This window comes from Oxyura jamaicensis, chromosome 13, assembly GCF_011077185.1.
Source record: "Oxyura jamaicensis isolate SHBP4307 breed ruddy duck chromosome 13, BPBGC_Ojam_1.0, whole genome shotgun sequence".
Classification (NCBI taxonomy): Eukaryota; Metazoa; Chordata; class Aves; order Anseriformes; family Anatidae; genus Oxyura; species Oxyura jamaicensis.
The window spans coordinates 15,790,623-15,816,401 of NC_048905.1; the positions used below are offsets into that span (position 1 = coordinate 15,790,623).

A 25,779-nucleotide genomic window follows, 5' to 3' on the forward strand; every position below is an offset into this window, starting at 1 on the left:
AGGTGAATTTGCCTAATGATGTATTTAAAATATGGCGAGTGCAAACCGACAGCTGGGAGACACGCCAGGAGTAAGATCTAACGCAACGCCTTGCTTGCTCATTCATCCCTTCTGCCTTCTGAATAGAGCCCAGAGGCCTTCGGGCAGCCTCTGGCACGGCACCGCCTTCTTAGAGGGGTTCTGGGCTCTTTTGGCCTCAAAGAGGTGACTGGGGACTGAAATAGGTGCCAGGCAGCAGCTGTGGACATTAAGTGTCACGTACAAGTGTTTTATGCAGACAGTCATAGAACCTTTAAAGCGTTCTGGAAGTTCAGGGTAATTTAACCAATATATGCAATCTAAGATCCAAAAACTTTAGATGACATCTCAAAATGTGCTGAAGTTGAAGAGGAAGTGAGGGACCTGGGTCATGGAAAAACATGAGCTGGCTCCTAAGTCTCAGGTCATTTCTTCCTGGCAGGATGCAGCTCTCCATCTGTGCAGCGTAAATAGCTTGAGAAATGAAGGCGAATAAGCCTGGAAAGCTGGAAACAACATATTTATATAAATACTTGTTTGGTGGCTCCGAGTGTGAAAAACAGCAGTTCTTTCTGGCAGGACAGGGGAGAAAGCAGCAGGGATAAAATCACTAAAGCCGCTTGTAATAACTCCAGGGAGGCCTAAAATATTGTTTGGGGGTTGAATATTGGCTGTAAAAAAAGCTTGGAACCACAAGGCAGGAATTTGTCTCCAGCTGCTTGTTGCAGGGAGTTTCTGAGAAAACACAATTTGCACTCTTTGCAAACCAGCAGTGCAGCACAGACATCTGTTTCTCCTCTGCAGAAAATGTGCAGGGCTTCCAGAGGTTACTATAGCTTGGAGTGTTGGACAGCTTACACGAAAGCTCTGTACCTATTTAAATTTCGTATTAACTAAGATCTGTTCGTAAAGAAAATCTAATGCTTTTCTATAAGTAGTGCAGAAAATCTGGCTGGAAGGAACAATGAGGAGACGTTGCTTAACAGTACCCTAGCTGAAGCCAAGCAAATGCTAAATGAACCATTATAAAACCTCGATTTCTTTTTAACTCTGCGTCAGTTATGCAATGCAGCTTTGGTTGGTAACTGTTTGCTTCAGAATTTGAAGATGTTTTAACAAGCACTTCATTGTCAAAAAGCAGAGTTTCAGTTAAACGACCTCATGGGTTTATGTCCAGACAAGGAGGTAATTTCAGATGAAGAGCAAAGCAGGCTGCCACGCAAAAGCATCTGCATTTCTTAGCCTGTGAATGTTTGTCCTACCCCAAACATTACACCCTCATGTGTGCAATGTTAGAAAGCTGTAAGGGGCACACACCCCTGGGGAGGAGGTACTGGAGCGAGCAGTGAAGGACACGCAGGTTATGCACACAGAAGGCAAGACAAAACACAGACTTTCACCCATCTTTTCCCACCAGCTGAATCCTCTGTATCAGATTTTTGGCTCCCACCATGCTTGGCCTAAGTGTGCCCTTACTTGAGGAAGGGGAAGAAAAGGTGTTAAGAAATGGCTCAACCAGAGCTTCCTGAAATGCGGGATTGTTCATTTCCATCTGTTACTGTGTGCTAAGAGGCCAGTTATTTTATCTGCCTTTCCCAACCGGCTCTAACTGTTATATTTTGTGGACATCCTTAGTGCCTAATATGGCAACACCGCCTGCTCCGGGCTCAGGGCTGATTGCCCAAGATAACAGATCTCTGCCTTCAGAAACACATAAATACTAAAGGCAGCTACCGCACGACGTCTTTGATTTGATCGAAGAACACCAGGGAAGAGGCCACAAGATGCCAGCTCTCAGCCTGATCGCCCTGGTCAGCGTGGTGTCCGCTGGTGAGTTGAGATCACTCCGCTGCAGCTTGAGTTTTTTAGGCAGACACTCGTGAATTTTTGAAATTCTCTCCAACATAAATAATGCTAAGTTTTTTCAATCTATTTTTATGAAGAATTATGGTAATGCGTACTAGTATAATTATTGTAAAAAGTAGAAAAGGGTGTGCATTTAGAGTTAGAGCTGTACTGAAGTGTTTTGGCTTCATGAAAATAGTGAGTAGTTGGAATTATTTCAGAAACTAATATTTGAAATGTGTATCTAAATCTCTGGTTTATTTTAGTTTCTCTATCTTATAATAATTAAGACACAAGGCTTCCAGGAACGGGATCAAAACTTTATATATATATAAAACAGGTTGTACAATGTTCTCATAGATAGAGTTTGTGAAATCACAAAAGCTCATGAACAGCCCTGTTTACCTGTCATTAAGAAAGGAACCTCTCCTCTGGGGCAGAAGTCACGCACATCTCCCACTTTAAGCACTGTATGTTGCAGCTTAATTCCTTCCCTTGCACTGCACTAACAATATGTGTGTGTTTTTTTTAAAAAAATATATATATATATTTTTTCTATTTTCCTCTTTTACACGTGAAGTTTTCACCAAGCAGCTGGATGTCCACCCTCCCCAACAACAGCACAGGCACTGGGCGCAGCTGTGCAGCGGGAATCCTTCCAACAGGATCCGAGGCTGTGACAGATACGGCTGTGGCAATTTCGGCGCTAGCAGGTAACCCAGGCGGGCACCGGGATCCTGAAGCTGTGGAGCTTGTTGTTGCCTACCTAAATCAAGAGCTCACAAAGAAAATAGGGTCAAGTTTAAACATCTTTCAAAAGTCAAAGGCTTGCTTATTTTGCCTTCTTTCACCAAGACCCAAGCAGTACATAAAATCACTGATAGCATCTTTCATATAGCATTTATTAATATTTCTGCTACACTTTGAATGAGAGAAAATGGTCTCCTGTGTGATCTCTTACTCATCCTTGGGACATTACTTGGCAATCTTGCTGAAACACATTACTATTATTTTAACTAACAGACACAGGGATGAAGAAGCAAGACTACTACATATACTAGCGATAATAGTAGTAACAGCAATGGAAAATATTTCAAGGGCTAGTGTAATTTATTCTTGTTTCTTATAGACCACATACTTAACTAACATTCATCAACAGAGCTTATAGGAAGCCATGCAGATTAGATTGCACAAACAGAAACCTGCAGGCATCAATTTTTCTAAGTAGGCACCTCATAACAGAAAAGGCTATGCTGTCCTCAAAAATGCTCAGGCCCTACAAAAAACTGCCCTTCTTCAGCGTGCAACTTCTGAATTTCTAAATGAGAAAATGCCAGACATACAATTCTATTTTACACTGACACAGATGTATGTTGGGGCAGAAGAAGGGTACTTTTCTGTAACAGCTTGAAATGTCCCATGAGTTTGTTAAAATTAAAAACAGGCTTAAAGTCTGAAATTTTGTCCCTCTTAAAAGTGGGCCAGATTAATACAAATATTTTGTAATTAAAAAAAAAAAAAAAAAAAAAAAAAAGATTGAAGCCATTAACATTTTCCAATTTCGCTGCAGATGTAACCATTCAAATTTTGAGACATTCTTCATGTATTGTGCTATCCGACCTACCTCTAGAGAGCCTGACAGACTGCATGATCCCATTATTTACGTTTCCAGACAGGGCGGTAAAGGAGAAAGGCACGTGGGCGTGGATGTCATCTGTGCCGATGGCGCGACGGTGTACGCCCCGTTCAGCGGCCAGCTCTCCGGACCCATCAGATTCTTCCATAACGGCAACGCCATTGACGATGGAGTGCAGATCAGGGGGTCAGGCAAGTACCAACAGCACATACATCATGAGGCAGGCACAGACAATACTCTTATTTGCTTAAGATATATCTGTGGCTCTTCAAGTCAAGCAGAGTGCTGATTTAGTCTTGCACCCTCTCCAGTTCCTATACTGAAGCACAGCTATGCTGATGCTCAGAAATACTGAAGGTACCAGCAGGATACAGGCCTTTTCCAACGCTTTTCTTGGAGAGGAGGGAAGAAAGGAGTTGAAAAATAGCAGAAAAACAATACCAAGAGAAAAAAAAAATATTTATATATATACACACATATATATAAAATACAAATAAAGTATCAGAAGTCCTCTATTTTGCTGAGGGGATGTTTTCCTTTTCCAACTCCTTCATTTCCCTGTTCCCATAGCAATCTAATTTTTATGTCAGGATCTTTGGTACCATGTCTACGTTTCTGCCTCAGCCTTGCAGTCTCCAGAGGCAAACCAGCATGGAAGATTTCTTGCACTCCGCAAGAACAAAGGCAGCTGATATTTCCTGACCTCGCTTCCTCTCCCGTCTTTTCCAGGTTACTGTGTAAAACTCGTCTGTATTCATCCCATCAGATACCACGGCCAAATCCAGAGAGGGCAACAACTAGGAAGAATGCTGCCCATGCAGAAAGTATTTCCTGGTATCGTGTCTCACATTCACGTTGAGAACTGCGACCGCTCCGACCCTACTCCTCTCCTTACACCCGGTAAAAGCAAACAAACAGAATAAGTTGTATAATGGATGGAAGGATGTGTAATTGCAAATAAGGATGATACCAAGTAGCACGAGCCTCTACCTAACAGTCTTCCTAAGGGCAGCATCCAAAAGAAAGAAAACATGTATTATACATATAAACAGGACTGTAGAGCATGTTATAGGAAGGAGAACTATTTTAGGAGAACTATTATTTATTAACTATTATTAAGTTTTATTTCTCTCTCCTCATTGCCCCCCTATGACACAGCAGCACCAGGTCCCAGCAATAAAGTGAGTCAGACATCTTTTTTAACCTTGCTGCTACCAGCAAGGTTTTCAATATGACATGTTATCTAGCTCAGACTTTAGGTTGATTTATTTCAAGTACAAATTTAAAGATTTTGGTGTTGATGTAGAATAGGAGTTAAGGACTCCAAACCCATTAGCCTGGGCAAAAAAATAAGAAAGAGAGATGAGTCTTTTCCTATCCCTCAGTTTATACACTAGTTTACAACTGTGACAATCCTTTTTTTGGGTGTGTGCTTTGTTTTTTTTTCCTTCTCTTAAAAGTATTTTCTTTATATCAGCCAGTCGTGATTAAAAAACATTAAGATGCAGACTGAGGTGCACGCTGTACCTACATTTCCAAAAGGGTGACAAATTTTGTGGAGGAAACATCAATTGCATGTACAGAATGTAACTCCAGTATGTTCCTACCTAATACGAAAACGTAGTGGTCGCAAACATGAAATACTTAAAAATGAACCTGAAAGTTAACTCTGCTTTCCTGTTTCTGTGTCCAGATGTTCCAGTTGTTCCACCATTCCCACAACAAGATACTCGCTGGGGAACTGTATGTGCTGGGAATCCTACAAACGAGATAAGGGGCTGTGATAACTATGGCTGTGGATACTATGGGGCTCCAAGGTACTTTTAAACACGTGGGTCATTGCTGTTGCTCCGTTGAAATAGAGCTGAACTCTGCTCAAGCTCTTTAAGAAATACAGCTCTGAGGGTTTAAGTTGGCCACGAGGAAGTGTTTTCATTACAGGGGTAATGCAACACCAAAACAGGCTGTCCTGGTGCTTCAGAAAACCTCTGTGCTTGGAGGTTTTTGTGGCTGAGGCAAAGCCGTGCCTGACCTGGCACAGGGAACAGCCTTGACTCAAGCTGAAGGTTATAGTAGGTGTCCTCTCTGGCTCCTTTGAACCAGTACTTCTGTGACTGGACTGTTCTGTTTCAAAGCTAGTGAGAAATACATTTCCCTCCCCCTCATTTCCAAAGCTACAACTTTAACAGCCCATAGATAACAGACCGTACATAATCTACCCGATTTTAACAGATCCTTTTGCCACAGTCAACAACATCAATGCTATCTTAGTGCTAAGAACCAGATCTCACTCCGTGACCTCTCTCTACAAGACGTTAGGCCTGGCAGAGACTTCTCTAACTGTGTGGTTGTTTTCAGACGTGGTGGTAAAGGAGAAAAGCACAAGGGTGTGGATGTCATCTGTGCTGATGGAGCAACGGTGTACGCTCCCTTTTCTGGCGAGCTCTCCGGACCCATCAAATTCTTTCATAATGGAAATGCCATTGATGATGGAGTACAAATTAGGGGATCAGGTAAAGAGCTATGTTTCATTTAGTATTTCATTTTGTCTTGTGTTCACCTAAGATACGATCCCTGGTGGGTTGTCAACCCTTTAAGCAATGTGCATGTCTTCAGCCATTTCCCATCCATTCACAATCATAAATTTCTGCTCCTTTGTTCAAGTGCGATATAGGACACCCAGTCTCAAGTACAGGGAGGCAAGATCTCAATTTGATGACCCATTATTTAGTTTTCTCTCTACAAGTACTGAGGTTGGGGTCCAAATTGCAGGGGAAAAATAATAATTAAAAATAAGGAGCCTGAGTTCTACAGAATGTCTTTCAAGCTCTTCTCTCTACTGAAGGAAGATTTCCCAACTTCTCCCTGCCCCTTCATCTTCTCTTCCCTAACAAGCCAGCAGCTCTGATCACTATCTACATTTTAAGGCCATAGTATGGTATCTTTGCTATTCTCATGTTCCCATTATTGCTGTCTTAGTGAAAAGGGTAAGTTCTTTTGAAACAGAACAAATTCACGTCATCTGATTTTTTTCTTCCTCTCATTTTCACCAGGCTTCTGCGTAAAACTACTCTGCATCCACCCCACCAGATACCATGGCAGAATTACCAAGGGACAGGTCCTTGGCAGGATGTTGCCCATGCAGAGAGTTTTCCCTGGGATCACATCTCATATTCACGTTGAGAACTGCGATCGCTCTGATCCTACCGGCAATCTCGAAAGGGGGAAAGGGAGAAGAAAGTGAAGTGGCTATGTAGGAAGTTCTGAATAAACACATCTCAGCATTCAGAAGGTGTTTTTGTTCTCAAGTGGACAGTCTATGTCAGAAAAGTAAGGAAAAAGATACTTTACATAAAAGTTACACAATGCACAACAGCTTACATTGCTGATTCAACGCTTTGGGCCTCACCTAACGCTGCTAGGCCCTAACAGTAACATCTGTGCTAAGTACTGGTTCAGCATTGTTTTATTAAGTACCAGTAGCTGTTGGGAATATTTTATCTCAGGGTAATTTACAACCTTTACTACACTTTGGCAAAGAAAGTTACTGAAAGCAAGATTACTTCAGCTTTTAAGAGTACCTGAACCGAGACACGTTTGCCTAAAAGAGGCCAAAAGATGCTGTTTGGAGTTATGCTACAACTGATTCCTCTACTAGATGGCAAAAGGCATGCCACAAAAGGGAAGAAAGCAAGTTTTTCTCGGAATTCACATTTGCAAGACAGTCAGGAAGGTAGCAGTCAGTAATGATAAGCTTTCTCCAGGAGTCAGCCAAGCCAACAAGCCCTCCTGTGGCAGAAGAGGTGTATTACTGAAAGCTTTTCCGCTGAAAACTGCACTTTCTGGAACGACCCCACAAGTCTCCTTTGCCTTTTCCTCCTTTGCCCTTTCAGTGCAGATTCTGTACTTTTCTTTGGGGGTTTAGCTATTCCAAACTGTATGCTTGCATTATGCACTGAAAAAACAGGGGTGTAGAAAGCAGAGTTGAAAGCAGAATTTGTTTGATACAGTAGTTTGATACTCTCATACCACCAACACACGGACACTAAAAACCATATCTAACACAAACTAAAATTCAGCATAATGTAATATCAGAAGTTGCTTCATAATTAGTTTCCTATACTAGCAGCAAAGAATCAGTATTTCAAGTGGAGACAAATGAATTGATAGTGTTGATATTTAATTATAAATTCAAATGAGTTGGTCTTACTTGTTCAGGCCATTCACAGGATAAGCATACAAAAAAATCACATCAAGACTCCCAGCATTATTAAATGTAGACCCATTTTTCAAGAAGCTTGGAGCTGGGGTAAGCAAACATCTCTAGCTTCACAGAAAGGCTGCTCCAGTAACAGAGGGACAGAGAAAGGAACAATATTCAAACAAGCATTTTAAAGTTCCCATGGATTTCATTTCTGTATATAGCCACTGGTGACCAATTCAGTAATTCTGCTAGGTTGACTACAGAAAAAGGACTCTAGAACTTGTCAATGCTTTAAAAGGTTTATCCACATTCCATTTCACAGTTTGAGGCATGAATGTGAGAGGATGACAACTTATTCCCTGTAACCGGCAACAGTTCTGCTGCCTCTCTCTAGTTTTGTCGAGTTCCTGCAGAACAAAACCCTACCTAAAGGGAGGATGGACAGTGACAGACAGCAGTCTAGTATCAGTGCATGTATTAGATCAGTTTATTGTTTACAGTTACAGCAAGTCACACATCTTAAACCAAGTACCATTTGGAAATACCTGTCTTTTGTTCGACCCCCATGATTACAAAGCAGGTGCTTGGGTAATAGTGTTAATAACCAGAGCCAGACACTTCTTTAGTTGTGCAACAAGCAGTAATACGTTATTGGTTCAGACATGCATTATTTATCACCTGAATTCCTTTAGCTTATAACTGCGAACAAATCAAAAACATTGATCCATACAATGGAGGCCTTCAGCCTTTTTTTTTTTACAGTAAAAAAGTATAGATGTGGAAGAAACTATTTGACTCTTTATCTGATGTGACAAACAGTAAATTACATCAAATGTAGACTTTCATTACAAACAGGAATATAGAACTGCAGCATGAAAACAAGTAGAGAAAAATATGTATACAATGCATTTCAGTTCACAAACTGTGCAAAATGTCATCACAAAAATACATACTCTAGTTCACATCAGCTCATCGTTCCTTTCCACAGTGGAAAAAAAAGAAAGTCTTCTTCCTCAAAATAAAATAACAAGTATTAAACAGTCTCATAATCCCTCCTGAACCAAAAAGTTCAGTATTACCTCTAGCAATACACATTCTAGAAATCAGGACTGACAGCACAGCAGGAAAGGCTACTACAGGCCATTCTGGCCTCTAACTGGCAAAGAAGTTTTTGAAATGCTCTAAACCCTTAATTCCAGAAAGTGATTGAAAACAACAGTATTCCACTCAACCCTTCCTTCTCACTAGCTACATTTATGGGATCCTTCTTATCTCTGACTATTCAGAGCCCTGAACAGCCTTCAGACATCAACGTTTGTAACCAAAAATACAAACTCTCAAACTCAGAAGCCATTCCATATACTCCGGCTGTTTCCAACACACTTGGCTGTTCTTTCAAGCAATCTACAACTAACCTTTAAATTCACTAACTTTAACACAATGTCTTTTCCATCCACTTAATGCACAAGATAGAAAAACAAAACACTGTACAATGCTCTCTACAGTTTTAGTCGCTCTACCAGTTTAGCTAAAGTGCAATTTAAAATCTTCCAGACTTATTTGGTAGCATAAGCTTATTTACCACAACATTTTAATATACTGGCAGGACTTTATGCTAGACTTGAGTCACCTGGACTAGTATTTTAATGTACAAGTTTTTATACGTATAACAAGAATATTTTGAAAAATAGCTGCATAAAACATGGCAAATAAAACAGTCTTCCTGAACTCCAAGTTGTATCCAGTTTCCCATGAAGTTGGAGTTGCTCAAGTAGAAACATTTGCTCTAGTCCTCTGACTGCTAAAGAAAGACTAACACACACATGGAAAAAAATCTTAATGCAAAGAGAACATCACAACTGGAGCTCAGAGAAGCCTCAGTTCACTGGAGGATGAAGCACCTGTAAACAACAGGCATACTTTCAGGAGTGTTAAGTACACTTAATCTAGTTTCTATTTCAATATACCATTAACGTTCTTGAATATTTTGCTGTAACACTACTACAGGTTCTCAAGGTAAAAAACTCAAATCTGAAAATACATTTTCCTATTTCCTTTTTAAATTCTTTATTTGCATAGAAAGTAACGCCACATTTCTACTTGTTTATCCACCGATGAAGAGTTCACCATGTTGGCATCATATCAGGAAACCACATTCTTCCAAGGTGTTTGGAGACTTCCAAATGAAGTCGATCTAAGCTGTAATCATTATCTGGAATCAGTACCTCCTCCATTATAGAGAGCTGGTTAAGCCTGCCTCCACACACCTTTACGAACTCAATAAAACCTCTGCAAGTTACTTCACATTCACCAAGTCCCATGGCTGTTAAGTTCTTACAGCGCTCAGCAATCTGAATAAGTTCATCGTCCAAAGGCTGAAGTCCATTAGCACACACAACCAGCTCAATTAACCTTGGGCAATTCATGCCAATGCGACCTAACATTGCTTTGCTTACTGCACGGCCAAAGTAAAGGTGGGTAACAGGAGTTTCCTCCCTGAAGAAAGCATCAAATTCTTCTTCATATAAGAAGAAATACATCACAATGTTGACTTTGGGGGAGTGTTTGACAAAAGCATCCCAGCTTTGCTTTTTAATGGTGTGAAACTCAACTTGTCCAGGATTTTCACTCACAATGTCTATGCGAAGGTGTTCAAGGTCAACATGTTTTTCACTTGAAAGAGCCAGCAACAGTTCATCACTTAGTATGTAGTAGTTCAAAGCCAGCTCCTTAAGTCCATGACAGTGATCAGCAACACAAAGAACTCCTGAGAAACAAACAAAAAAATATGTTCACTATTAATTTTACAGAAAAGTTACTTGCTACAAAGCTCAACCAACTACTAAGTCTATCAGCTTGAGTATTCATGTCCATTTCAAAAAAAAAACTAAGCATAATCAAAGTTCTAGATATCCACATCCTTTTGTTGGATTTTGGCCACAAATACTTAACAGCAGTAGAAGCAAACTTAATTAGTTGCATTCATCTTGGATATGCTTCTTTTGTTGTTCCTCTTTGCCCTTCCTTGTCTAGAATTTCCTCAGCAAGAAGAAACTGAGATCACATAAGATCCAGCTGAACTTGCCACTCTTCCCTTTCCTTCCCCAATGCCCATTCTTTCAGCATTTATCTGAGTGCTCTATTTAAATGACCAGCAGCAGCTAAGTTTTAATAGCTAAGCTAAAACAAAACTTTCCATTGACTACAACTTAAATAACATGCTGCTCTTTATCTGTTGGAACAGAGTACACAGATTAAATCACCTTCTGTGGTCTCTGGATAAGAATACAGGACAGATACTAGACCAGCGCTCCCTTCCCCTAGCTCCAGGGGGGTTCATGTAAGAAGTGAGAAGGGACTCAAAGGGCCTCTGAGCTTTACAGCTAGCCTGTATTTTCTAGTGCCCTTAGGTGGAGTGAACCATTCTCCAACCAATACTTAAACAAGCAAGTCCATACTACCAGATCTGGATACAGGAGGGCACTACAGAAACTGAAATACTCTTGCTCTTACACTACCAGTTGTTAAAATTCATATACCCCTTAAGGTGTTTTTTTAGTTTATTAAACTTTGAAGTACAACACGTTTGCTCATTAAATTAAACTCACAGCATTTTGCAAAAACTTATGGGTAACTTTCACATCCTTCATCCCACCAACTAATAATCGATTCATGGGTCTGGGGTTTTACATGTGTTATTTCCACAAAATGCCAGTTAGGTTTATAAAGCTGCGCATATAAACTGTCTACACATAGTAGATGAGTAATTGCTTCAAAAGTAGGTCATAACTGTTGTTTTATACTGCTATCCTACTATATTTTTCATATATATTCACTACTCACCAGCAGGTGATAAATGAGGACAGCTGCTCATCTTTAGCAGTTTTAGAGTATCACTATTGTTCGCAACAAGAACCTTCAAGGACGGATCATCAAGTGGTGTGTCATCTACCTTGATTGATGATAACGACTTGGAGTTTACAAAAACTACAGTAAGTGCTGAAGCAAAGTGAGCCTGTTTGGATAAATTGGAGGAGGGAAAAAAAGTTAAAGATAGGCAGAACCTCATCTAAACCTCAGGTTTTGCATATGCAGAAATTAGTTATCACTTCTCAAGCAACCCCTTTCTTGTGTAAGGCACAAATGCTAGTGTTTTTAGTAAAAAATCTTAGCGTTTTTTTTTTAATGCTTCTATGTCACAAAAATTAAGTTTACACTCAGTAGTCAACCCACACACAATCTTTCCATTGTAATGTAACAGTGGAAAATGGACACCGTGACTAGCCTAACATATCTAGAATTTAAGAGAAAAAAAAAGTTGCATTTATTTAGTTTACCAGAAACACTGCTGTAAATCTACAAAGTCAAAGAAATAAATGTCCCAAATATTTTAATATATTGCAGCACTTGTTCATTATATACTTTAATCTAGAAACGTGAAGAATGAGGCCTTTTAAACAATTTCCCATTTCTATGCTTGTAATTATCAGCACTCCTAGTTTAATGAATGGAATCAATTACTTTCCCAATACTAATGGATTCCACAAAGTAAAGAATGTAACAATAGACAATTTCACAAAAGCCAAGTGAATTTTCACAAGTCTGTAAAAAACAATATTAAGTATTTTCCTATGAGCAACAGCACAAGAAAAATCTAGAAGTACAACATAAAGGTTAAAGTAATTAAGAGCACATTACTATTTCTTGAAACACATGTTTAAGTCACTCTTTCAAAAAAGCAATTTGTAGAACACTACCTTAGAGACATTCATGAAGCTTGGTTTTGCTGTAGAAATCAAACCCAATGTCTTGATAGAACAGTTAACCAACTGAGAAAGGATGTCACAGGCTGCTTCTGCTGACTCTGTGCTACTATCAACCTATAAAGGCAAATTAAAAAACATTAAGTCATTCTTTATTATATTTAAGAAAATAGTGCTACTGATACTGAAGACTTCACAATCCAGTACCACTTCAAGGTGTACTGCACCAGGTTTTATTCACCACAGAGACAAAAGAAGTAACATTAATTAGAAATTTCAAGACAAGAAAGTTCAGGAAGGTTACTGTTAGAAAATATTCTCAAGTATGTTTATTTCCAATACGGACAGACAGCTCAGATCTAGACCTTCTCTTCAAATAACCTCATGCCTTCCTATGTAACTTAGTGCTGGTATGACAGATAGCTGTATGTACTTTAAATGCCAATTCCAGAATTTTAGAGCAGAAAAAAATGGAAGACTTGAGAAGGCCCAGACATACTCCAATACGGTAATTCATTTTACCTGCAGGGACAACAAACAGATTTGTATCTTGAATAGTGAACTTATTCCCAATTCACCTGTAAGACTGATGGCTAACTTTGGACAAATCACTATTCCATCTCTCCTTCCTCTCTGATAGCTGAAATGATACACAGCTTTTCATCAAAAAGAGCCTGAAAAAGCACACAAGCTTCACAAATAGACGTTATATTGCCAATTTATTACCAGTGATATCGTATATAGAAGTTATAGGTGCTTAGTAACTGATTAACCATGTGCTGCTACACAACCAAATCACAGTATCTCCAAATGTAAAATTCCTAACTCTGACTAAAAGAAGCTTCACATTTTAATTCTAGCCATATTATCAGTTTCTTTTCCTGCACAGCTTAGAACTATGACTACTAATAAGATGTGACTGTAAAACATTAACAGAGCACCTGCAATTTAAATTATCTTCTCAGATAGACTATTAGTAAACTATTCAAATGAAAGCCCAAATTTATGCAGTCCTGAGACAACAGAACCTTCATTTAAATCAAGTTTACTGTTACATCATTAGTTCCTTAAGTGTACATGTGCCTGCCGCACAGACTCTCTCCCCTATTCACACAAGTTCTAAAATGTCAAGACATTCTCCACTGCATAATTTTGCAAAATAGGGCCATACACTTAAGATTTAAATTCACTTCCTCAAATTGTTCCATGTGTAAGAAGTATTTATCCACACAATCTACTGAGTGCTCAGATTGCCACCAACACTGATTCACAAAAACTCCACAGGATATTCTTAAAACATACCATTCAATCTTCAGTGCTATACCACATAACATTAACTCTTTCTTTACGTTTGGGGGAATAAAGTGTAGAATCAGAAAGAAACTGTGTGCATGTGTGGTAAGTTACTGCATAGCTGTGTTTTTAAATATAAAACTTTCCAGGTACAAGACTTGAGCAAACCAACAGAAAAGCTGCATACCTTATGCAAAGCAACACAACAAAACAAGGCTCCACTCATCCAAGACATTACCTTGAAGCTGACGTACTGCAGATGATCACCGTGCTTCTTGATAATCTGCTGAATCAGATCAGGATGAGTAGACTTTAAGTAAGAAGTAGCTGGCTGGGTAAGTTCAAATTCAAATCTCCTCCAGAGATCTGGGATGTGAAAAACTTCATTCCACCTTCGGCAAACAGAAGATGCCCTGGCTCGATCTACTAAGGGTAGGAACTGGAAAATGCACAGAATAACATGGTGCGGAAGGCTTCCCCAGTCCACTGAGGCAAGGGGGTCAGATTCACCAAAGCAAGTCTTCTGTTTTTTGTTTTTTTGTGATGTCTGAGGAATTTGATTTTCAACCACAACCTTCTGCCTAGCTCTTTTCATCATGAAAGTTTCAGGTGCTGGAATAATCCAGTCTATTCAAGCTGCACAAATGCCTTGAATGTTCTTACATACAGTAGGTCTCTAGAAAACAATAAAATAAAAAAAGAGTGAGGGCAAGTCGAAACAGTAAGAAATAATGGATTAACATGCTATTCAACATGCTATATTTAAATTTTGCCATTAAAAAGTTACATCTACATCTTTATCTACTGCAGACATTAGCAAGGACCTTGCTTTACAATACCATTTATTTTATACAACTGTTTGAATGTGGGGAATCCTGCTTTTTAATCTTACCATGTGCAGTTTCATCTGTTAATACTTCATGGTGTATCAAGCATTTTGTAGAAAAATGTACTTCAACAGCAGGAGAGCAAATTCTGTACATTTAAGTTTAAACTCGAACTACAAGAACTCTATCAAATACGGAAGCCAATTCATAACAACTCCCTTTAAGCAACAATGAACTTTGAACACACGTGTCCAGAAGAATCCAATTCAGAAGTCCTGCCCACCCCCTCCATAAACTTTTTTGAAGGGTGAAAAAAAAAAAACACACAAGCCAAGCACAGGAGAAGGTGTTTGTACAGCTAACAGTGAAAACAAACTTTAGAAGCCACTCAGGAAAACAGGGCAAAGTGAGGTTCACTGGCTGTTTTTCAGCACAAAATACAGTGACCCCAGAACACAGCAAACTCTACAACTCTACAACTCTACTGTACTGAGCAACCTTCGCCACGAGTCAGAGCTCTGCAAAGCTCTGCATTCTTCAAGAATCCCCAGAACACATTGTGTATTTTTAATTGAACCGTCTTTCCATGACAACCCTCATGGCACACTTTTTCTGGGATTCAATTTCCTTTAATATTATTTTTCCCCTCTGTAAACATTAAATTAGATACAGAAACTTTAAGAAATAGAAGATCTGACAGCTAGAATGAAAGTTTTCCATAGCATCTTGTTATGGTGTGGGGGAGAACACCTACCAGTACACAGACTACCCTATCAAGAATTTATCTGAGTTATCTTTCCCTGATGCATCCTGATTTGCAGGCTGCTGAGGTTTCTGATATGTAACAATCCATTTTTATGAAAGAAAACCCTGAACATCCTTTAAGTGGGAAAAAATCTAGAAAATTAAGTGCTGCTCATATCTGCTCAGTTCCGTTTATCCTCCTAACAACTCGTCTCAACCACCGAAGAATTTATTCCAGCAGTCTTTAGATACCTTCACCTTAGACTCTTTAAGCTTCCATTTATAATAGAGACAAGTCATAGATGCTGAGGGATAGCCTAGTAACACCCTATAAATTATATTTAATAACTGAATCTGTTCTTTCCTGAATAGACACATGCCTTACACCCAACAAGTGGGAAAAGGCTGCAAGTCAGGGAGCATGAAGAGTGTTATGCATGTATTTCATCACATTCTACTTCAAAACAAAGCGGTATTTCTAAACAGTACATTAGTGTTACTTAGGTAGTGAAGATGTTTATTCATGCTGAGCTTGCATTTTGCTCCCAGATCATTTTATCAAATTAACACCTACGTGACCGTGTTTTATGACTTTCAGTGCTTTAATTCACACAGTGAACGGGCGTTCCGAAGCATTGTGTGGATGTAGTAATCAACAATTACATAACTCTCTTCTAATTAATGGTAGCCATGCTAAATTTAGTTTGAGTCAAATTTGAGCTAACTTCTTAATCCTCCTCCCTCCTGAGGATCGATTAAAACTTTAGCTGTTACCTAAAACTGAAGTCCTGACCAAAAAAATGTAACTAAACAAATGCTGTCACCTGAGATGCTTCTCTACACTTTTGCTGTCATGCCAATGTGCAACATCTCTGAAAAAAACAAAGTCTTCACTTTCATATTTGAAACTTATTTGAGCTTTACAGGTGCTGTCCTGGCTCCCACAAAGAGGTTTTGGCATCTGAGAAGCACCAGAAAGGGCACCCTTCCCCTAACCCCCAGGCCAGGCTATAGATGAGATGCAGCACATCCACTGCAAAACAAAGGGATGTGACAAGGCATACATTGCATACTTAATACAAACTCCCTGATAAAAAGGCCATAATTTGTTCTTGTTCCTATAGCCCTTTAAAACATTTAACTGTGACAATTCTATTTTTAGTATTCTATATTGCAGTACTTTTAAAACAGGCAAAATTACATTGTACTACTCACTGTGGGATACGAAGGCAGAAAGAAGTTCCAGAAGTTATATCTCACAAAGTTTTGCCAAACATAAAGACCTAATATTCACTGTGAAGGTGCAAATGCTTATTTCAGTTTAAATACTTAAACTAGGAAGAGTATGTGGGATTATGTATCTATTTTAGAACTTAATTGAAGTAAATTATACTTCCCTGTGATACAATCAGGGTAGCATTCAATGAGAGGTTTACATGCACACATACCTCCAAAGAATGTGGAAGTTCCCGTCAAGTTACCAGCACCTTTCTGGTATCTGAACATCCATCCCACTGTTGAGTCATCCTGTACGTGTGCTTGGATTCCTTAACCAGAAGGCAGTGATGGGTCCCAGGAGATGATCTGACCTGCAAAGTAATTGACAAAAAAATAAATTAAAACAAAGTCCGGGAGATCCACACGAAGAACTAAGTGCAGTTTTGGAAAAAAGACCAAGATGAACAGTGCACTCAGTGCTGTAAGTCAGATAGGGAAATAAAACAAGTGTGAAAACGTGAAAAGGAAATTGGTTCTGCCCAATGTTGTCATCTGAAAGCTATCATTTAACTAATGGAAAGTTGCAAGTGTTGGCACAAATCTAGTTTTGGCATTACCGACAATTTTAGCCACAATGCTCTTATGCAACGCAGATACACCTTTGAGTTCTTGTATGTTACTTAAAGAAGTTATACACCCACATAAGAAATGTTTTTTCAGCTCACTGTATATGCACACATTACTAAAAACATAATAGTTCAAAATACGATTTTTTCGGTGGCCTATTGCACATACATTCAACAGGTACTACACATGCTGCAAAGTGAACTGAACGTCATTTGCTAACTCTGCATGGCACATTAAGAAATCCAAAATTCATTTGCAAAACTGCTGTCAGTGTGTAACACACAAAAGGTAGGTTTATAATGACACGTGTCACCAGAACACATAAATAACAGAACTAGGAGTAAAAAAAACAAGATGCAATTTCAAGCTTTAACACAGAAGTACAGTAAGCATATGCTTATAACCCACAGAGTAAGTACTCTGAAGAGCTTTCTTACCTGAAGAATGCTTCCAAGTTACAATAGGCAATAAACGAATGAACTGCGGCAGCTGCAGCCATGGGGTATTCAGAAGCATCTGTCTGCTTTCCCCTCCTGTCTGGGGAAAATGCCACAAAAAAAATTTATTAGTTAAGGAAGGCTAATAATACTTGCTACACAAAAGTAATAGGAAAACACATGGACAGTGATTTATACGTTCTCTTCCTTACAGGAACATGCTTGAAGGCATCATAAACACAAGATAGTTTACCCCACATTGCAAATGCCGGGTTACTGATAGAATTGTGCAGTCAGGTTAAGTATAAAATAGATGGGAAACAAGTGTCATAACTGCATTTACCTTGTACTGCTCAGCAGTACAATGTAAACAGTACATTATTCAATATTGGCATTAGCATTACTGTTAATAGTGAAGTTTGGTCAACAACACTGCCTGTAACAACTAGCATACTATAAAAGTAATGGAAAAAAAAAGAAAAATGCACATTTTTTTTCCTGCCTTTTTCTGTTCCTTGGCAAGGCTGTCTATCAGCCCACAGATCTACGTGGCAGATGACCTAACACAGACACTCTCTCCTCTGGCACATGGCACAGCTTCCTACCACCAGTCATGCCAGCAGCCTTAAGTCACCACCCTAAACACAGTCCCACGTGCAGGGAGCAGGACAGGAGCTGAGGTCCATCAGTAACAAACCACCCAGCCTGCAGCCTCCTCCCTGTTCAAAAGCTCCCAGAAAGCAAGTGCCAGCCTGCCCGACCTGGCAGGTCCATCACCAGCTACCACACCTGGGGTGCTTTGCTTAAAAGCCCCCTACCTCCGTTCATGCTGTTTTCTTTTAATACTGCAGGACAGACAAGTTTATGGTGAAAGACACTGGAATACAGTTGTTCAAAGCTTTATGCTCCAGTGTCAGTTCCCTTCACTTCACTTTTAGTTCACAGGTAAAAGTAGAAAAAATGTAGATACTGCGTTAAAAATAACATAATGGAAAGTCTTATAACAAAGAAAAAGCAGATGCACAGTCTAATTATGTTTCTTCCTTCAAACATCCAGGGTTGCAAGTACCATTCAAAGCAGCATAAACCATGTTGGCTAAGCAGGAACAATAGCAATAAAAAGTAAGTAATCAAAGATGCACATGCAAGTTTTTATGTAAATAGCAGCGATGCGTTGGCCTAAGGTAGAGCAGCCCAAATTATTATCAAATGTAAACAGCAGCAGCACAGTTGCTGAACTTTGATAAACTCTGATAAACTGACGAGGTCTATTCATACCCTAATTTGTGTCAAGCTAAGTATCAAGTATCAGTACACTAGTGTATACAGCTGTTTTTGTCTACAAGCTCTTTGACTTTAATATACTGTGATCAAGTATGTTGTACAGCTGCACGTTAATCCTACTAAAACAAATCCATATCCACACATTCAACAGGGATCCAGAAGAGTTCAAGTTAAATCACTGTTTCCTCAGCTTATCCTGGTAACAGAACCACAAGCTTCTGCTAAAATTAAGACTTTCAAATCTCTCCCATGATACGGGGTCTCAGCAGGGGATTCCCAAAAGTGGTCAGCAGTAGCTCCCTTAAGCTAACAGCTGTTTGCTATTTCCCATGCTAAAATAGCAGACAAAAAAAAACACACAACAACATATCCAAAGATTCAGGCCACAAATAACTGCTTCCGCAGAGTTCCACACTCTACCTGCGGTTCTCAACACCAGGGGGCTCAACAGGAATTAAGAAAATAAAGTACTATAAAAGTTTTTTTTTTTTTAAGAGACCGTAAAATAATCGAAGTCTACGGATCTGCCCTTAACAGTTGAAATGTGTGTCAAACTAATAAAAATGTCTTTAGGAAACCCCATTTCAGTGCTACTAACAAGGCCACCCCTCTCAGGAGGGTACAGAAGTCGGCATCTGTCTGGGCAAGGAGAGGCAGACACCGCACCCAAGGCAGGCAGCACTGGGAGGCTGCTGGCACAGCCTCACACCCACCTGCCGAGCATCAGCATTTCAAAACACAGAGCAAAAACGCGTTTTAAGCCTAACTTTCAGGTCTAGTCATTCGGTGCAGTCAGAGCATTCGGTGCAGTCAGAGACTAAGCTTCTTTCTTCATTTAGGACATAGCAACCGTTTTACAGCTGAGTGTGGGAAGCAATTGTGCTTCTGAGCAAGATTTTTTACTGATCCTGATCTTTCTCAAACTGAGCCTCTCAAGGCATTTATTGCTTTTGATTATGTTTATGGCAAAACCTTAGAGACCTACAAATAACAGCGTTCAGCTGAACATCTTTATTTACTGTTTGCATTAGCTTTAACTGAAGAAATGCAATTGTATTGCCACTTTCAGTGCTATTTAGGTGGCAAAAATTAGCTACTTAAGTTTCATTAATGCAGTTTTTAAAGTAAAACCACCCTCATTTGAGCTGCTTTTCCCCAGCGATGTTATTACAAGCAGACCCCAAACCTTCCCTTCCTTTACAGAACACCACACCTGAAGCTCCCAGCTCTTTAAAGCACACAGTATCAATACGTGTTCTTCCCCGAGTTTTGCTGGAAGTGTTTCGTGCCGACTTTAACACCCTTTTTAAGCTCTTTAGGTGGCACCAAGCCCCTCCGGGCACCCAGCCCCGAGACCCCCACGGTGCCCCCAGCCCAGCCCCAACTCCCAAGGCAGGGCCCCCCCTCGGGCAGGTGCCACCCCGACAGACATCTACCCGTTTATTTCCCTACTTATTCCCCCTATGCGATATTCAGGTAATTTACGAGCAAATCCTAGAGCAACGCACCAACACCACGGTAACCCTTTGCTGCAGCCGTGCCCAGGGACATGCACAGAGGCTCTGAACCCCTGCTTCACCCGGACCCACAGCCTGAAGTGGCCCGGGGGGGGAGCTCCACAGCTGAACCCCGTTGTCCCGGGCCACCCTTCACCGAGGTACCCGCGGAGATTCCCCCGCAGCCCCCCGCCGCCAGCCCTCACGGCTCGGGAGCCATCACAGCCCCCGGAGGCGGCGTGCGGGGGCCCGGCCCCCGCCGCCCCCCTCTCCTCGCAGCTCACCGCCGCTTCCCTCGCACGGGCAGGGCCGGGCCGAGGCCAGGCGCAGCGCAGCAGAGCCCCGAAGCCTCCCGGCCGGCCGAGCGCCCCGGGCACGCCGCCGCCCGAGCAGGGGAGGGACGAGACAGGGAGGGACCCGCGGCGGCCCTGCCCCGCTCCATGTCCCGTCCCCCCCCCGTCCCAAGGCGCATGCGCGGGGGGCAGGCACATGGCAGCCGCCATTTCGTGCCCGGGCGGGCCTCGTCCCGCGGCTAAAATGGGGTGGGGTGGTGTTTGGGGTGTGTACCCCTCGATTTCGGCGTTGTTTCCCGACCTGAAGTGCTTGTATCTTCGTCTCGTTGTTCAGCCAGAGCGGTCCTGTCCCTCAGTACACCACAGGCCTTTTCAGGTGGCTGTTGGATCCAGGCACAGCCTTCCCCTGCTCTGTGGTGCCATAGTGAGGGACTGGTCTGTGGGCATGGAGGCCCAAAACTGGCCTAGGGGTGACAGGCACCCATTGCATGGCCTTCTGCTTCTGCCACCTACAAAAGTGCTTTGGCTCATCAGTCCAAAGTTAAGGAACTACACCTCAACAGGAGGCTGAGCGCAGGCACATTTCACAGACTACTTTTTTGATAACCAGTAGACAAAAAGGGTCTGTCTATGAACTGCATGGCTTTTCCAAGCTAGCCATGCGAATCCCCACGTCCTGCCTCTTCAAGCCATGCTGGCAGGGTCCAGAGATCTGGTGGGTCACGTCTGAACTGGAGAAGCCAGAAGTACACCTTTTGTTCAAGACCTAAATCATAATAAACAGCAGATTTTATCTGTACAAACCCACAGCCTTGTACTAATCAGTGTTTCTATGTGATCGTTAATTTTATCAACCATGCAAAATCTATCACCTACCAATACAGAACTCTACAGGAATAGATTTCCTGGCTGTTGCCTAGAGCAATAATTAACCAATAACAAAGCTTCCTAGCATTTTATAAAGAGATAATGCTAAACATACATGAAACATTTCAGTGGTAGATTTTATCTGCTTATGTAACAGCAGAGTTGTCAAAGTGCAACTATTTGTGATATCAAAACATTTCTTCAAGCCAGTCTGAAAAGCTAGAAAAAGAACATGTTAAAGGGCTAGTGAAACAAAATGAAAATTCATCATGCAGTGATTGTGATATCTTCAAAGAACAGAACAAAATGATTGAATAGAATGCCAAAACCCACTGCACATTTAAAAATCAGATTAATATAGAAAAAGTACAAGAAAACCCTCCCATGTATATGGTTATTGACTGTTATATTCAGACTCTAGGGGAATTCAGATTGAGTTCTGGATAATTTTAAGTTTTTACTTCCTCATACATTTTTATAAAATGATTTTTCATTGAAACCTGCTACCAAAAAGCATATAGTTCCCAAGTTACTACCAGTAGACAGTAAATGAGGATAGATTGTAAACAGATCAATGGGGATTCGTAGCTAGTATCTAAATCCAACAGTCATGGGTTTCTTAGTGCATTGCCAGTAATCTTTGGCTGCTGTACAGGAATGGATTCAAATGTACTTACGATTGATACAGGCTAATCTTTGAGACTTTCTTCGTAGACGACTTTCCTCTTCCGATCTGATCTGACTTAAAAAAAAGTATAAAGTAGTTTAGAAACCTATGCACTTCATTGTTATACATGATTGTAATAAAATTCTTGGAGTTGCATATGGAAAAAAAATCTGGTCTGGATCTCTCAGTGTTGGACAAACACAGGCCAACACCAGCAGTGTCAACATCCTACTTGCCTTCCAGATACCACGTAGGGGCCTAGTGCAGAGCTGCTGCTTGTATCTCCAGACCCTTCATCTTACACATAAAATGCAAAGAGCTGGAGGCAAACTTTGGACATATGCCCCCCTTCTCTGAATGCATGACCATAGGTTGCCCACATCATCCAACCACTCAAAGTCAAGTTTAGGCTTTCTTCTATGGTTGTGTCTCCTGGAGTAGGATTTACAGAAAGTTATTCTGCTCTCATCTCAAGCTTATGATGCTTGCAGGAATACTTTTCATAGTATTTCACACAGATTTTGTAATACACTTTCTGTATTTTGACCAGTGATATTCCAGCTGGCAACCAGTGGTGTTCCCCAGGAATCAGTGCTGGGGCCCATCCTCTTTAATATCTTTATTGATTATTTGGACAAGAGAATTTAGCTAGTAACTTTTTTAATATATAGGGACTTTAACATAACAATTTCTTAGCAAAACTTCCTTGTTTTAATAGCAGTACTGCTTCATTTTCATTATGACCATGATTCAGACAAATCCATGTAACCAAAGAATACTCCTGGTTGTACACTTACTGCCTTGAATTCTTGAAAGACCTCATTTGAGGGAGAAGACTAGTGGTGCCAGGCTCTCGATGAAGTATTGCCAAACCATCACCATTGCCATCCTGACATATACTCACAGTCAGTCAAGCTTTTCTCTGAAAGTAGTTGCCTTTCTATCAGTGTGCTAAGCCAAATACCATGCTGTAGCTCCCGCTTTGAAAAGCTTAATGTTAAGAGCCATGTATTCAAAACAGTCACTTCAACATCATTCTTAACTGAAAAGCTAAAAACTCAAACTTTATACAATCAAACAATGCAGTTCTGATGATTTAAAACCCAACTGCACAAATTGTAGCAGCAACTGACATCATACTCAGAAAGTAGGTTAGTATGTCATGTTTGTTGGAGGCTTGTGAGCAACTACAAGATGCCAGCTGTTCACAGACAGGCAACAAAAGAACCTGCTACAGGAACAGAAATCACCAAAATTCTTCTATAAGAGTATCCACATTGAATCCAAAATAAAAGCCGAAATGATTGTGTATTTACAAGTGTCTTCCTTTGTAAGAAAGGGGTAAAACATGGTTTGATATTGACAAATCTTTATGAGAATACTATATTTTTAGAAATACAATAAGAGTTTCTTGTCTTTCAAGAAGTAAGTACAAATCACTATCAGAAACAATTCCAACTGTGTTGTAATTTTATTATTTTATATTTCGTATGTATTGGCAATTATATACTGTCTTTGGGCATGTACTACCCAAACATAAGTCTTTCAATGCTGATAATAGGTACAATTAAAATTATCCATTGAACTGCAAACCAGGCACCAGAAAAATATCAACGCAGATACTCCCACTACTTTCTCTGCAGAGAACCATCCCAAAGGAATATTATATTACTAGCTTTTAACTTGTCTGCAGATAAATTAAGTAGAGCAGAGGTGCTCAATTCCTTTGGTATACCACTGGTCCAAAGGCAGTTTAAACTCTGGGAGAAAAAAAAAGGGGGGGGGGGGGAGTCACCCTATCTAGCAAAGGCCAGGTTTTCTATTGTTAACTTTTGAACGTGTTTTCAGTCACACCATTGCAAGGGCTCGCTGGGAAGACGTCACAGGCCATTGGGCAAGGACCTTACCTGCAGCCCAGGAAGATGGCAGCCAGGTTCAGCCAAGAACCCACACCATCAGCCACCCGGCGATGAGACAGATCCAATATCAAGAATGAGACCAATCCAATACCAAGCCACAAAGCCAGGCCGTGCATCAGGACACAATGCCCAGCAGAAGCACGGCAGTGCCACAGATACAGACTACCACTGGACCTCCAACAAGGCTGAAAAACCTCCCTCAGCAAGGAGCTGAGCTTAAATGGGCTCTGGGATAAGGGTGGGGTGAGCCCCAGCTGAGGCTGCTCAGAACCATTTATACCTATTACCTATATATTAGGGCCCTGGCAGTTTTGATAGGTAAATGACCCTTAATCCATAAAATATGGGTTACTTTATTCTCAGTTTGGATATTATCCAAGAAGCTTTATAAATGTATTGCCAGCTAATTGATTTTCTTCTTTCTGGTGTTGATATAGAGGTGTGATTTTTAAAAGAATAATGAGATTTTGTCATTACGAGATTCAGATCTCTTATGTCATTAGCTATTGGGTAAATACCACAGCATGGCTGACAAAAAAAAAAAAAAAAAAGTGACAGCAGCTGAAGGAACATCAGGAAAACCTTTGTATTTTTATAACTAGCAAAAGCTGAGGCAAGCTATGTACACTGGCTGCAAAATCCTCTTTGGAAGCTTTCAGAGCAGGCAAGAAGCAAAAGTTTGGTCAAGGATGGCTGAGATGTAAGAAACCAGCTTCATAGCAGAGGACCTCCCAAGATCCCCTTCAATCCCGTGTTTCCATCGTTCATGTTCTCTTTATTCCCATATCTCCTTTTTCTGCTACTGGCAAGTGTCCTTGTTGTTCACAGATTTGAGAAAATCTGTTCACCCAGTTGACAGGAGAATTGGGTATGTTGCAGTTTTTCTGCCAGCAAGGAAACTAAAATAAAACTTTTCACTAGTTTCCTTCTTATTTTTTGTTTCTTGGGCCTAGGGTTCAGGTTCATGCATGGATGGAATAATCTTCTGCCATTAACAACCTTATCTTCCCTTTTGATTCATAATTGTGGCAGTGTTTTCTAGAGACACGTTTTTGTTAATTCTTTTTGACTGTACTATTCACAAGTGGTGTAAACATCTGAAAAGTGTTAGATCTATGGCCAGTGTGCAAAAAAAGGAAAAAAAAAAAAAAAAGATTAAAAAAAAGGAAAAAAAAAAGAAGAAAAAAAAGGAAAAAAAAAAGGAAAAAAGGGGAAAAAAAAAGGAAGAAAAAGGAAAATAAGAAAGAAAAAAGCAGAACTGGGTTACTCTGCAATTTAAGTTATTTGCTACATAAAGTTCTGATTTTTAAACACATCTCATTCTTTTTTTTTTTTTTCTTTTTTTACTTTCAAGAGTTGCTGTAGCATCACTTGGTCACAAGAGGGAACTAGCGTATAAGTCTGTATAGGTTATTTTTCATATTAATTCTGAGGATTCTGCAGCCTAATAATAATGTTAGGATATGCACACGTGTGAGACACTAAGCGTGCACATACTAATCTCTATTTATATACACACACCTTTCAGTTACCCAAGAAGAGAAATCATTCACAGAAATAAGGAGCAATAACCCTATCTCGCAGGACAGCAGAAAATAGAAAGGCCCAGAAATAACTTCCTTATGCTCCTGAGCTTGCACA

General features: G+C 40.3%; 2 protein-coding genes across 4 annotated transcripts; one reads left to right on the top strand and one right to left on the bottom strand.

The window, feature by feature from the left end:
• Positions 1-1,734: 1,734 nt before the first annotated feature.
• LOC118173837 (myeloid protein 1) lies at positions 1,735-6,787 on the top strand. The gene is made up of 7 exons (XM_035338754.1): positions 1,735-1,848; positions 2,444-2,576; positions 3,536-3,690; positions 4,229-4,399; positions 5,193-5,316; positions 5,858-6,012; positions 6,553-6,787. Exons 1-7 carry the CDS (start codon positions 1,803-1,805, stop codon positions 6,741-6,743), a joined length of 975 nt encoding a protein of 324 aa, XP_035194645.1. The 5' UTR covers positions 1,735-1,802; the 3' UTR covers positions 6,744-6,787.
• Positions 6,788-8,168: 1,381 nt separating this feature from the next.
• On the bottom strand, positions 8,169-24,268 carry LOC118173836 (F-box/LRR-repeat protein 21-like). Of its 3 annotated transcripts, none has more exons than XM_035338751.1 (7): positions 24,127-24,268; positions 17,613-17,712; positions 16,779-16,919; positions 13,998-14,435; positions 12,461-12,583; positions 11,547-11,718; positions 8,169-10,470 (listed from the first exon to the last, which is right to left on the bottom strand). In XM_035338751.1, exons 4-7 carry the CDS (start codon positions 14,355-14,357, stop codon positions 9,827-9,829), a joined length of 1,299 nt encoding a protein of 432 aa, XP_035194642.1. In that variant the 5' UTR covers positions 14,358-14,435; positions 16,779-16,919; positions 17,613-17,712; positions 24,127-24,268; the 3' UTR covers positions 8,169-9,826. The 3 variants fall into 3 exon arrangements, with proteins under 3 accessions (XP_035194642.1, XP_035194641.1, XP_035194644.1); XM_035338750.1 differs by lacking the exon at positions 24,127-24,268 and adding an exon at positions 20,677-20,826; XM_035338753.1 differs by lacking the exon at positions 24,127-24,268 and adding an exon at positions 20,677-20,825 and having other exon boundaries at positions 17,613-17,708.
• Positions 24,269-25,779: the final 1,511 nt, after the last annotated feature.